Source organism: Panthera onca, chromosome A1, assembly GCF_046562875.1.
Source record: "Panthera onca isolate mPanOnc1 chromosome A1, mPanOnc1 haplotype 2, whole genome shotgun sequence".
NCBI classification, from domain to species: Eukaryota; Metazoa; Chordata; class Mammalia; order Carnivora; family Felidae; genus Panthera; species Panthera onca.
This window is the reverse complement of record NC_138339.1, coordinates 8,165,777-8,180,458: the sequence shown is the minus strand read 5'-3', so window position 1 is coordinate 8,180,458 and position 14,682 is coordinate 8,165,777. Positions and strand designations below refer to the sequence as shown.

At 43.7% G+C, this 14,682-nt stretch overlaps 1 protein-coding gene across 3 annotated transcripts in view; it reads right to left on the bottom strand.

Annotated features, from left to right (window-relative positions):
• Positions 1 to 317: 317 nt before the first annotated feature.
• Positions 318 to 14,682, bottom strand: part of MARCHF6 (membrane associated ring-CH-type finger 6) — a 74,808-nt gene continuing 60,443 nt past the window's right edge. For all 3 annotated transcript variants that reach the window (XM_078444394.1, XM_078444389.1, XM_078444392.1), the window contains 4 exons: positions 10,858 to 10,947; positions 8,302 to 8,434; positions 6,770 to 6,905; positions 318 to 3,255 (listed from right to left, as the gene is read on the bottom strand). In XM_078444394.1, the coding sequence (XP_078300520.1) occupies positions 3,165 to 3,255; positions 6,770 to 6,905; positions 8,302 to 8,434; positions 10,858 to 10,947 (450 nt within the window). In that variant the 3' untranslated portion in view covers positions 318 to 3,164. The remainder of the gene's footprint in view (positions 3,256 to 6,769; positions 6,906 to 8,301; positions 8,435 to 10,857; positions 10,948 to 14,682) is intronic.

Below are 14,682 nucleotides of genomic sequence, written 5' to 3'. Positions count from 1 at the left end.
ATTTTGTCTTTTCTTGATGGCAACCGAGTAGGTAACATTCTAAAGGAGTATTTTGAACATAATCACTTTAAAATTTTACAAGTATAAACCTTATCACAGTAAGTAGAGAGCTTAAAATAGTCCTGAAAGTGAGAATGAGTAGCTAACTTGCGAAGTTGACAAAACTGCCAGTGTTCTTAGACCGGCACTACATTCTCGTGTGTGTGTGTGTGTGTGTGTGTGTGTGTGTGTGTGTGTGTGTGTCGGGGGGTAAACACAATACAGTGGAGAAATGTCCAGTGCTTCTTCGTTTTAAAAAGTCATGAATTCAACCTAAATTCAAGAATTACACTTTAATAATAGCATTTGCCAATACAGAAATGACATCTCTAAGACCAAATCATTTAAGAAAAAGTTATTCTCTGTTACTTGAATAAGGGAAAGAAAAAACACAAGGATCCACAGTAATAACAGCTATATTAAATGTTGAAATAAAAATTACTTTTTGTTTACATCTGGAATTGAGATGTCCAATTTCCACTGTTTCTCCAGAGAACTAACAGGAAAAAAATCACCTAAAAACATGGAACTTTTTTAAGGCTAGCTATACATAAACCTCACATTGGTATTTTCTTGTTTTCATCTCAACTATTAGCTTCAACAGTTTAAAACTCAAACATAATTTGCTAATAATGACAAATGCACACCTCATAATATGACCATTTGATAACTGGTCATGTGAAACTTACTCCCAAATGCTGATTTGTCTTCCATTTATAAACAATTAAAAATAAAGCAAAATGGTCTTCTTTTGTAATTAATTTCCTTGAAGACGGTTTTAGCCCAATGTAAAATGAAGCAAAACTACACTATTTTTTTTTTTTTTTAATTCTACATGAAGGGCAGCAATACTAGAACTTTCTGAACCAGAGGTTTCAAATGTTCATGAGACTATTGATTAATCATAAAATTCTGGTGCTGCCCATGTAAATATTATGTCAGCAAACGCTTTCCTTATGAAAGTTTTCATCTTATTAAAAACAGGACAGAGCACAACTGAAAACCAAGAGGAAATCCTTAGATACAACAAGATAAAGTTATCTGCCGGTGAAATGGAGGGCAAGATTCTCACCATTCGTATATGTTCATATATATGTATGTTTTTCTTTTCAGTTTTTTTTTTTTTTTTTTTTACAAAATATCTGATAAGATTCATTTAAAATTTTGTAGAACAACAATTTTTAATTTTTTGTGGTATCTGCCTAGCTCTCTTTCCGATAAAATGGATAAATGTGTTCAATGACTTTATATCAAGATCTATAAATTCTCTGAAAATTTTAAAAAGAAAGCTAAATTAATATAATCAAGTTCTATGCCCAATTGATAATATTTTTCTCCCAAAGAGAACAATTTATATAGACACATACCACGATAGGTGGCAGTACATTTTAAAATGCTCTTAATTTTTTAAAGTAGGATTCCATTTCCACATAAATGCAGGGCTAGCAAAGACCTTATTTCAAATACAAGGGAAAGGACTGCTACAAAGTGCCAGAGGGTGTTAACACTGAACCCCATGTCAAGCTTTTTTTTTTTTGATACTGATGTTTTACACTACATTTTAAGGTAAAGTATTACCACTTCAGGAAAAACTGCTGCAATGTAAAACAACCAGAATATGTCTGCTTTTGTGGTAGCTTACGTTTGGCTGACTTTCATATTTAAAGAATCTTCAGATTTAAGTCTACAGATTTTAATACTATATGGAAACTCTTTAAGAGTTCCTGAAGACCTCTGCTGCCCATTTTCTCTGAGGACATTCAAAACACAAACACCACCCTTACAATATACCATTACCATTAAATACTGGGATCGTGTGCCCAACTGTTGTATTGCTCTAAATACTTCATTCTTGAAGCTTTGGTTCTCAGGGAAAACCAGATCTGTAAGTGTTCAGTATTCTGCGATTTTACAGCACATTTCCAATGAAACACCTTCTTCACTCCTATGTTAAAAAGGCCAGCTCAAGCCAGCTTCCTTCAGGACGAGTAAAATCAAACTGGTTTCATTTGTAGTTTTCTTCTGTAAACAAAAAGCTCTGGAAACTTTGGGGTTTACTCATGGAAAACTAGGAGAAACAGACTCCCTGATCCTGACCCAACGGGGTGCCCCAAGCAGCGGGACCAGGTGTTGTAGGCTGCCTTCCCTGGTGCTGCCGATCTAAGACCACAAACGACATGTGCATTTAGCTAACACCTCAGTGTGTCCTAATTCCAGTATGATGCGGTACTGTTGTTGACAGTATTCTAGAAGACTCGCGATCCGGCATGACCTTTGGCTACTGCTGCCAAAGAGAAAAAAAACGACAGCTGTGTGTGGAAAAGAGGGGCTGGAGAGAACTAAGGAAAACGTTCTTGTGGACTTTTTTTTTTCTCTAAGTATAGACATGCCCCGAACAAGCACAAAAGCCCAACCCCTAATGCTGATCACTAGGAATATTAAATTATCAAAATTAAAAATAATTTCCTCACCTAGCACAAGATACTATACAATATTATAAACACAGACACATGAAAAAAAATCAGGCAGTAGAAAATGTACAACAGCTTTGGTGTTATACAAAATAACTTCCAAAAACGGTCGACAGTGAAGCACAAAGTCCATGTTCTCTTACCACAGACACTCCACTGCTGATTTCTACTTGTTTCCTTTCAAGTTCTTGGTAAGGTCTGAACAGCCAAGAAAGACAGAATGCACAGTTTACTTAATGGGATACCGCGCTCCAAAGGACGTCGTGAGAAAGTTTTGCCTCTGCACTATGGCTCTGCGGCACATTTCCTGTCAAGATCACAGCAGGTCCAAAATAAAGTGACAACTAGATTTAATAAATTAATATACATTTTGTTTAAAGATGTACAATGCACATTCTGTTTAATCCACGGTTTTAGGGTATCCAGGAACTTCTATTTACACATGTACAGACCTCAGACAGCAACGATGGTGGAAGATGCAGGAAGGGCGGCAGGGCCCTGCACGCTGCTTCTCCGAATGCTGAGAACACAAGTCAAATACGGTTAACTTAAAAACAATGCTGAGAGATCACTGGGAAAAATCTCCCAGAGAGAAGTCCACAAAAAAGGACACGTAAAGGCAAGGGGAAGGTCAAGGTAGTTGAGACAACCACTTTATTCTTGGGACGACTGTGCAGGTGGTGGAGATGTGCCTTGTTTGCCAGATTTCCGTTCGTAATTCACGAGGCGTTGGCCCACAAGGTATCTAGGTTGTAAAAACAGGGTGGTTACTCTCTTATATGATCCCACATATTAAAATATTCTTCCTAAGAGCAGCCAGTGATACATCTTTTGAAGGCAAATCAGATCACTCCCACTTAAAACCCTTCAATGGTCTGAAGGGGAACGTAGAATGAACACTGGCAACAGGCACGGCACATAAGCAGGCAGCTCACGGCGAGGTGAGAGCAGCAAACGTCGGAAGGCCTCGGATCCCAGGCAATGGCGTGTGTACTCTGGCCCCAAGGCTGGGGCTCTCGTGCACACGCAGACACCGGGGGGTAAGACACAGTCAACTGACTCAGGGCATTTATCTGTTAGGAATATTTTCTAAAACGGCTCAGAAGACAGATCTGAAGAAACAGAAAGCTAGGTAGAGAAGAAAGTGGGTCAGAATAGCTCTAGTTCTAGAGAAAAGGAGAAACCCAAGGGCAAGAGTCTCAATGAGGTCAAAGGGGAGAAGGCAGAGAAGTGAGCATATGCAAGGGACAGAAGGAAGGAGGTTACGGCCCAACAACAGAGCGTTACACGTCCCTAAGTCACGTGCCATGATGATACGGAGGTCAGGGCAAAGGGTGCAGGGCTACAGCACCAGACACAGAAGTGACCACGGCTGGCGTGACCAGACACCACATCCCCAGGACAACAGCAGCGGTTGTGGAGAAGCAGGGGGGCCTCCTGACCCTGGGGCCCGGGCTGCAGGCTGAGCCTCGGAGGACAGTGGGTGAGAGCCGACTGTGGCAATGAGCGGCAGGAGGCTGGGGTACACGGTGCCCACGTGAAGTCAGCGCTGCAGACCCACGAGTGGTCACTCGGTCCTCAGCCACCTGTGCGAGCACGGGACAGCAAAGCCGGCACGCGACAGGCTGGCCCGGGAGCTGGGTCTCTGAGACCCAATTTATTTACTCGCCAATAAAACGAGGACAGCAGTACTGTGCCCCGTGACTGCTGTAAGAAATAAGAAACACACAAAAGCCACGGCAACAAAGGCCTGGCATGTGCTGGACTCAGTGTAGTGACTTTCACTTTTCACCATTACTTTCGCTTCTCTGACCTTCACCACTTTTCCACCAACACACACCAGCCTCACGCGAAATTGTGGCAGTTTCTGCCGAGTAGTTTCACGTCACTTTTTAAAGCATTTCACTAATCCTATTGCTTCTTCATCCATGATCCCACGGTATAATCCTCGTTCTTTTTCTCTCACCAATCCTTTTCCTGATGTTAACTACTCCTTTCCCTCACAGTTAGTTCCCCCACCAGTGTATTTTTAACTGTGACGGCTTATCAATGTTTTAAACGATGACAACTGGATGCTAATGTATCCTGATGCTAATGTCAGGCACTGCCTGACACACCCATAATCACAAAATACACCAAGTTATGCCAAAAATGGGGTTGACGTTATGGCAATGAAAAAGCAATAAAAAGCAGAGACAACAGTGATTTTAATTCATTTGCCCAGGACCAAAAAGGAACTCAGTGCAGAGAAAGGAGACTCTGAGCCCACCGCCCACTCTCCCTAATGACCGAGCACCCTCTCGTGCCCACAGCCCGCCCCGCACACCCCACGAGCAGAGCCTGCTCCCTTTCCGACACTGCTGGACCGGCGGAAACCACGGCACCCGAGGTGCGGCCTCAAGGGAGCCTGCCCTTCACAGTTTGCTATGCGAAGAACGAACGTGGGAGAAGAGAGTACACTGGGCTGCAGCAAAAGAGCAGAAAATAACGAGTAAGACATGCTCCAAGGTAGGCAGGAGAGACCGCTGGGGCAGACGAGCAGGGTGGGGGACAAGGGTGAGGAAGAAAGCAGCAAAAAGCCGAGGCCATGTCTCGTCTGCCTTGTCTGCAGAATGTACTCGTCAGCCTAAACGAGTGAAGTGAGAAAAATGGGACATTCACCATTGAAATCCCCTCTCTGTTCTTTCCCGGTAGACAGAACTTTACAGACTACCCAAGCATACTTGGGTTTTTTGTCAGTGAATGCTTTGGAAAAGTCTTGAACACCCTAAATTTCATCTTTTTTTTTTATTCATTTAAATTCAAGTGAGTTAACATACAACGTAGTACTGGTTTCCAGACTAGAGCCCAGTGAGTCATCACTTACATATAACACTCAGTGCCCATCACAACAAGCACCCTCCTTCGCGCCCATCACCCATTGACTCATCCCACACCTCCCCTGCCCTCCAGCAACCGTCAGTTTGTTCTCTGTATTTAAGAGTCTCTTATGTTTTGTCTCCATCCCTGTTTTTATCTTATTTTTCCTTCCCTTCCCCTATGTTCATCTGTTTGGTTTCTTAAGTTCCATACAGGAGTGAAATCATAGGATAATTGTCTTTCTCTGCCTGACTTATTTCGCTTTGCATAATACACTCTATGTGTCGTTGCAAATGGCAAGACTTTCTTTTTGATGGCTGATATTCCACTGTGTATATGTATGTGTGTATAGACACACACACACACACACACACACACTCTCTCTCTCTCTCTCTCTCTCTCTCTCTCTTACCCATTCATCAATCGATGGACATCCGGGCTCTCTCCATAATTTGGTGCTGCTATAAACATTGGGGTGCATGCGCCTCTCTGAATTAGCATTTCTGTATCCTTTGGATAAATACCTACTAGTGCAACTGCTAGGTTGTAGGGTAGTTCTATTTTTAATTTTTGGAGGAACCGCCACACTGTTTTCCAGAATGGCTGCACCAGTTTGCATTCCCACCAACAACAGTGCAAAAGTGTTCCCCCTTATCCACATCCTTGCCAACATCTGTTTGTTTCCTGAGTTGTTAATTGTAGCCACTTCAACAGGTGTGAGGAGGTATCTCATGTCTAAACGAGAGTGTTGTTAACAATGCAACAAGACAACACGTGTAAACTGGGACTCTTCCTGGCAAACCAGGATGGAGTTATATTATAAACTCACTCTCTCTGCCAGCCACCATTTGGCTTTGTTAGGACATGGAAGGTCAGACGGCTGTTATCCCCAGAACGTGTTTTCCTTGGCTGTCCTCAATCTCTCACGGAGCAGAGGTCACAGTTTCCCTCAGAGGCCCTACGGTACTTCTGTAGGAACCTTACAGCCTCTCTTGGCAATGGTCAGAGTGACCCAGTGGCCCCTGGTTGCAGGTAGAGCTTAGGTGGGCCAAGTCCTCATACAGGCTTATTTTTATCTAAAACTATTTAATGTACTGTCAGACCAAAACATTAGGAAACAGACTAAAAACTATTTAGAATGGGCATTAAAGCCTTCCTCCCTTTACTTGCTTCTCCCAGTCTTGTTCATCTCCAAAAGAGACAGCTCCCTATCCCCAGTGGAATCCTTGATAACACTGTCTTTTACATCTTACATCAAATCTGTTAGCAAATCCTTAATTCTACCTCAAAACGTATCCATAATCTGAGCACTCTTCTCAACTATGATTTATCACATTAGAAACAAAAATTAAGAAAGAGACATCTTAAAAACAGTTAGATAAATGGAAATCTAGACTTACTTGTCATTTTTAATATGTTCATAAAGGCGCTTAAACTGGCGGACCTGGAAGGACAAGATCCCCATCAATACCACAACCATCAGTAAAAACGGATAAATTCGCCGATGGACCAAGTTTTGCATTTCTGCAGTAACACCTGTAAAACAAAGAAAGGGCAAACTAAGTATATATGGAATGACCGTGAAATAAAAATATGTCCTTCCCCCGGGAGGCAGGGCTGGGAGATGCTTAACTGAAGCTGACGCTTGCCACGTGAAATGCTTTAAATAAAGGCCATGCTGGGGCGCCTGGGTGGCTCAGTCGGTTAAGCGGCCGACTTCGGCTCAGGTCATGATCTCGCGGTCCGTGAGCTCGAGCCCCGCGTCAGGCTGTGCTGACCGCTCAGAGCCTGGACCCTGTTTCAGATTTTGTGTCTCCCTCTCTCTCTGACCCTCCCCCGTTCATGCTCTGTCTCTGTCTCAAAAATAAATAAACGTTAAAAAAAAATTAAAAAAATAAATAAATAAATAAAATAAAGGCCATGCTGGAACCATCAAGAGGATGTTCACCAGACAGGAACAATGAGACTTATTCTTTTGAAAGGTCACTGTGGCCACAGTGTGGAGAGTGAATTAGTGGCGGTGGCTTTAAATTAGGGAAACCAGACAGGAGGCCACTGAGGTTAAGGTAAGAGCCACAGGGAACGATGCCTGGTTAGAGAATGGCTTCTGGAGGCTGGGGCAGCGGGACTTGGGGACCATGTGAGTAGGAAGGTGACACAAATGACCTACAAGGTTTCTGACCCATGCAAATTCTGGATGATAACACTAAGCACTAAGAGAGGGAATTCAGTAGAAGAAAAAGATTTGGAGGGGAAACTTTGTGCTTCTAATTTTGAAAATATGCTGGGTTTAAGGTCCTGTGAGGACCTGTGAGCACGTAATTGACAAGCTAATATCTAGCTGTGGGGCGTCTGGGTGGCTCTGTTGGTTAAGCATCCGACTCTTGATTTCAGCTGAGGTTATGACCTCACAGTTCATGGGTTCAAGCCCTGCGCTGGGCTCTGTGCTGACAGTGCACAGCCTGCTTGGGATCCTCTCTCTCTCTCTCTCCCTCTTTGCCCCTCCCTTGCTAGTGTGCATGTGCGTGCTCTCTCTCTCTCTCTCTCTCTCTCTCAAAATAAACTTAAAAAAATAATATCTAGTTACTAATATAACAACACTTCACCTTGATTTTACAAGTATGGGATCACAGCACTTCTAGTCAGGAGAAGACAACCTGAAGGAAAGCTGTACCTATTTTGAGGACAGTGTAAATGTCAATACTTCCTCACTTGCCTAGAGAAAAAACTGTATCAAGGAAGTTTATGATTCCCCAAATCTTGCCCTAAGTAGTCAAATCGAAGAAAAAGAGTCCTGCAAAATCACTGTTTTAGCTGGATTTATATTCACAAATTAATCATCTGGAGCCACACAGCCCACGGCACTGGAAGTGCCGAGAAAGTAGTGATGTTAACAGGTGCCGTCTCCAGCTCCCTGGCCAGCATTACCCACCTAGTAAAGGAACGACGCCAGATGCGATGACGTAAGGTACGCACAGGGAAAGCAAGAGCACAGAGATCACTGGTGCTGCCAGTTTACGAATGATATAGTGAAGGTCGATGTTCCGGATGCCATTTGCATAAACCTGAAACGTGAGGGAGAAAATTAGAAAAAGGGAGACAAGACAAATTCCCCCAAGTTGACAGAGCAATCTCTACTGAATCCAAGCCACAGGGAGTTGAATCTATTGGCTATTTTTTCCGAAGTCAAGACAAATTCTGAACACGAATGTTAAGTACGGTGCCCACAAGTCGTTACAGAAATGCATTTATTTCCTTACACTTTGAGGTTAACTCTGCAAAGGGATGAAACAATAAAACACTAGTCTAGAATCCTAACTATACTAGCCCTGCACTATACAATACTGGATACACCCAATAATATGAGGTGAAGACCACATCATAACCCAAAACAACTACTCACATATGTGTGTAAGAATGATCTGTGTTATTAATCAAGATTACGTTCATTTTATCTGAATACGAAAGAAAACATTATAAGCAGGGAACATGTTTCTGATAAGCTTGTATAAATCAAATTTTAACCAAAGATATTTTACGTGAAAATTTAGTATGAAAGAATTCTATGGTGAATTTTTTTTTTTTATGTCAAGAATTTCTCCAGTATTTTCATTATCTTATCCAGAAAGTTCTAATGAATAGCACTTCAGAGGAAAGAATGAATAGAAGTGGGAAAACCTTGGGAATAACAGAAAATAAAGATGGTGAGCAGAGGGGGACAGAACTGAAGACCTCTGTTCTTGCTTTCTCCCCAGCACCCCGCCTTCTCCCGGCCCGCAGCACACAGTATTGAAGCACACTTCAACCAAGGGCCACAGCGCACGGACATGCTTGACAACAGGCTCAACCCTCCAAAGGCAACCAATCCCGAATGAATCTAAACTGATGCAACAAGACATCCCAGTGTTTCTCAACCATTTTGTTCAAACTTACACACACAGTATGAAAAAAGAACGTCTCAGAGAGCAAAATATTACAAAGATCAACAATGTTTCACAATGTCCAATTGCGACAAAACCCTCTTCTCCACATTTCTTGGCAAGGGCCAGAGTCACACCTAGAGACTCCAAAGTGGATGCAAACACACGGCCACTTCCTGGCGCTCCTACCCCCACAAATCTCCGGGGCCAGGATTTTTCTGACAATTTTCTTGTGCATACTGAGCTGGGAACTACTGTCTTTATCTCCTATACATCTGTTTCCTGCAACAGAACGCCGAATCTATTTGGCGCTGGCCTAAGGATAAGAGGATTGTCCACAAGTACGTTTTCTAGTCAACTAAAATTTAAAGAAGTAAGTACCAAAATCTGTTATGTTGGCTATTTTAGATAGAAATCTTCCTAAAGCGAATTCTCATACTTTCCAGCCTTATTACCAGAGTACAGAGGCACAATGTATTTTTTTCAAGGTTATCACCATAATGATCAAGTTATCGGACAGTTCCATAATATGATAATAGCAGCCTACATGCTATGTAGTAAAATATTCCCTAACAGCTCTGCTTTTTTTTTCATTAAGACTGTTTTTATTTTGTGTTTTAATTATTTTTTTAAGGCTTTGGGATATGTTTTTTTAAGTCTTTTTTTTTTTTTAAGTTTATTTATATTGGTGGGGGAGAGAGAGTGAGCCCAACAGTGCACAGGGGCATGTGCAAGCGGGGGAAGGGCAGGAAGAAACGGAGAGACAGAGAATCCCAAGCAGGCTCTGAGCTGTCAGCACAGAGCCCCATGTAAGGCTCGACCCCACCAACTGTGAGGTCATGACCTGAGCTGAAAGATGCTTCATCAGCTGAGCCACCCAGGCGCCCCAACGTTTTTATTTTATTCCAGTTAGTTAACATATAGTGTTATATTAGTTTCAAGTATACAGTATCAGCTTTACTTTTTAAATTATTTTTTCCCCTGCCCTTGATTTACTGTCTTGAACAGTAACCTCTTTATTCGACTACAGATTTAGAAAACTGAGTACCAAGCGTACATCAGAACTTCCCTGAAACAAACCACATAGTGTACTAATTTTTGCCTTTACTTCGGAGCTTTAGGTACTGTAAGCCACTGGTTAAACTTCAGATAAGGGAAATCTTGGGATGCTGGGTGGCTCAGTTGGTTAAGTGTCCAACTCTTGATTTTGGCTCAGGTCATGATCTCAGTTTGTGAGATCGAGTTCTGCATGGGGCTGACAGCACAGAGCCTGCTTGAGACTCTCTCTCTCCTCTCTCTGCCCTTCCCACGCACTGGCGTGTATGTGCTCTCTCTCCTTCAAAACAAATACAAAAACATTTTTTAAAAAAAGGAGAAAGTCTTAAGAATGGTTGATGAAAATTCATGGTGATAAAACAGCCAACTGTCTTCTTAGAAAAAAAAAAGTTACATATACTTATTAGAGAAAATGCAGAAAACTCAAAGGTGGAAAATGAAACTTAAGCACCCCAGCAGCCAAGCACGACCCCTGCCCCACCTAGTCTCTCCTGAAAGCGAACTCTGCTCACCTGCTCAATTACTGTCTTTAACCACCACTGAGGGCCCATCAGGGTTATAGCTGCGATGATTTTGGCATGAAGGACTCCAAGTGCCCAGTCCTAGGAAACAAAAACCATTTGAAAGGTGTTTGTTTTCAGCAATAAACCCAGCAGACAGGCTATACATTTTCTTGAATATTTCATTTCAAAACAGAAGTCCTACAGGATTAGCAACAATTTTACAGAAGATGAACATACACTAGAAAAATCCAGGGAAATTTCCCCCTAAGAGCTCAAGTTCAGTCTTTCTAACGAAACTCATTCTATTATCTTTTAGAAACCTACATTATTTCCCCAGGAGAATTAGGAAACGTGTCAACATTAATGGGGATCTCAAAAGCAAGTGAAACAGTGCCATGATTTTATTTCATCAACCGTCTTAAGCTGCCGTGTTGCCTTCAGCTGAGCTAACACTACATCAAAACAAGCCTGTGGAGCCATGTTTGGCCTGAAGAAACCACCCCGAAGGCTCAGAGAGTTTCCAGCTCTAGTACTGCTGAACTGTTATTAGAGCCTCAACCGCCCATGCCAGCTCTCCACCAGGCCGCCAGAAACATCACCACCCCCATCACAAGTCAGTCTCCTGCTTACAACTCGGAAGTCCTCCTGAGCATGGCACACAAAGTCCTTCATAACCCGGTCTCTGGGTTTGTTTTTTTAATGTGTTTTTTAAAAAGTAACACATTCACATTTAGACGTACTCTTACATAAAATCAAAACCTTCGCAGAGAAGGCTGGAGTCCTCTGTGATTACCAGCCCAAAACCCGATCGCTCCCCAGCAATGACCACCGTTCACGTACCCTCCACGTTTTTTCCCGTGCGTTTACTTGTATCTATATATCTACATCCCACAGAAATGATGCAGCATCATCTTTATATGAACTTTGCTCCTACTGTTTGCCAGCCCTCTTCACTGTCTACCATCTTCAGGCTAATGTGATTTACTGCTCTGCTTGGTTTGTATTCTGAGCACCTTCTTCAAATGAGGTGAAAGGCTGATGTATGCACTGAATTCTTGCTATCCCAAATATGGCTCTTCACCCTGACAGACAAATGGCTGAGTGACATTCTGCCTCAGTACAGGAGGCCTGGTTTTTTATACCTTTTATTGCAATTGTCTATAAATGCTCTTCTGCCGTATGGTTTTGTGTGTTACAGAAAAAAGTCCATTACCAATATGATTTTCTGTTTCGAGGTTTATGATTTCTCTTTACCTTTAGGACTCAGAACTATCTTACCAAGATATGCCCCAAATTTTTCTCATCAATGTCCATTTCACCAAACCTGATGAGCTCTTTTAACCTACGGAATCAGAACTTTCTTCAATTCAGTTAAATTTTTCTATTTCATTATACACCGCTCATTTCTGCACTCTGGAGCCCTTATCAGGGGATGTTAGTTTCCCTGGATGTACTCTCCAAGGCCCTGACCTTTACCCTCAACTTCCCACTTGTTCAGTTTAGCTCTGTGCTCTGCAGTGGTCTTCCAGAAACACAGTGTGAGCCTCGACGGTGACGACCCACGTCTTCAATTCACCTGCTGAATGTCTGAGATCCGTGCTATGTAGCACCACAGTTTCACTTTGTTTTACTGCCACTGTGTGTGCGTCTACACACATACTGCCCTTGATCACCTGTGTTCTTATTCTTCTATTTGGATGCTCAGGGTTTGGCAGGCATGTCACTGGGCACGTGTTCTCATCGCTCTGCCAGACCTTCCTTTCTGTGGTTGCTGTGCACCCCCTTAGATCAAGCATTTGTTATTTTTCTCTGCAGGTTCAATGAGGCTCAGGTCAGACTAAGAATATCCTAAAGGTTACAAAAGGACCTTTTAGCCTTTTAGACGTTCGGATAGCAAGCCCCTAGTCCCCTACTCAGAACATGGTGAAGCCTCCTTGCTTCATTCCTGTGCTGTCCCAGGCCCCCAGGCAGGGGAGATTTGACTTGCAAATTCAGCTTTCTCTTGGCCTTTGGCGTCTAGAAGGCACCCAGGTGAAGTTCATTTTCACCTGAGGAGGTCCACAGATTGCTGAGGTTCAAGCTCTTTCAAGAGCCACTGACATCCAGTCTTTTCCCCCAGGACAGAACACGCACGCGCGCGCACACACACACACACACACACACGTCCCTCTGCCAGAACTCCAAGGGCCCAGTCTCCCATAAATCTGCAGCCACTTAACACGGGGAAGGCAAGCAGCTTAGAGTCAGGTACGGAGAAAAAGCAAGCTGTTCTTATCCAGAATTTTAAGGACACCATGCTACACACAGCCATCTACAACTTGTATTTTTCTCCTACTCACAAACATGACTGAGAACTCTAACAAAACACACAACTCCACTTCCCTCTTTTTAACGGCTACATCAAGTGCCAAAGCAAAAATAGATCACATTTTCTTTAGGCCTTCTCTGCTGACGGACATGCAGGTTGCTCACGATGTTGGCATCAGAAACAATGACATGGTGGAGACAGCCCGGTCCGTGCCTCCCGCGCATGTCAATGTTCCCTTGCCGCGGATTCCGAAAAGTGAAACCACTGGGTCATAATACGCCAATATGCCCCAAACCGGAGCGTTTCCAGTCATTCTGCGGAAGGACGATGCTGGGCGCCGTCAACACCACAGGGACACACGTGTAGCCACGCAAGCTGCAGTTACCGCTCGCTGCCGTGAGGAAGGAAGAGCACACGGTCTGGGGAGCGTGGGGCGCTCGGTGAGAGCCGGAAGAGCTGACTGTAGGATTTCGGTTTGTGTGAGGTGATACGGGGGAAGGAAGGGCACAGGGCTTTGCTCCGTGTCGGACGCTCTTAGAAAGCAGAGGTGATCTATCCTGGGTATCTTAATATTATTATCTTGCCCAGAAGCAGGGACCAACTGAGGCTAAAACCGTAGTTAGTAATGCAGCAGCGGCTAATGACGTTAGCTGGGAACGGGGGATGTCTTCTCATTTTTGTGGTTTGGACAATGCTCACGCCTTGCCCGTGTTCAGACGCGGTTTTGAAAGGGTCTTGTTTTTGTCTTGACCCGTCACTGTCACAAAGTGGTCTTGTGTGACGCTGATGTTCTGTGAAACTGTTTCTGCCGAGAGGAGAACAGCAAGGCCCGGCCGATGCCAGGCCAGCACCTGAATGTCAGGGGCAATCTGCTCCGTTTCAGTGCCACCCACTGAAATCGTACCCGTTTGTGGCATCTGCAGTGATCATTGCGTTAAGGCAGCGTCTGACTGACCCTTCCACAGTAAAGCTGTGTATTTTCCTTTGGGATATCAAGTAATGTGCAAGATGACAATTGGCCGCCATTTAAATAACTACTTCCGCATCGTAGTGGTGTTGAAACATGCCTGCAAATTCTTCTTCCTAGGTGCTAGGGGTCTACACCGCCTTCCCTTGAACCTGGGCCCACCTCTGCGTCTTGCCTGGATCCACTACAACGGAGTGAAAATCAATACCGTGGGAATTCCGAGATGAGCAGCTCCTACCCTGTCTGTGGGGACGCTTGTTTCTCTCAAGTACAAAGTAACAGGCCCCACTTCCTGGAGGCTGCCCGGCTGTGAGGAAGCCCAGGTACATCCAGGAGCTCCAGCCGACAGCCCAGTTGGGGTAAAACCAACAACCGGCACCAACCCCCACGTGTGAGTGATGACACTTCCAAAGGGTTCCGGCTGCTGCTGTCAAATCACACTCAGCTACTGTCTTCCCAGCCGAGGCCCCACACAACATGGAGCAGAGCAGCCAATGTGCCCTGTCTTAATTTCTGACCCACAGACTGTGTAGACAAAATAAATGGCTGTTTTAAGCCA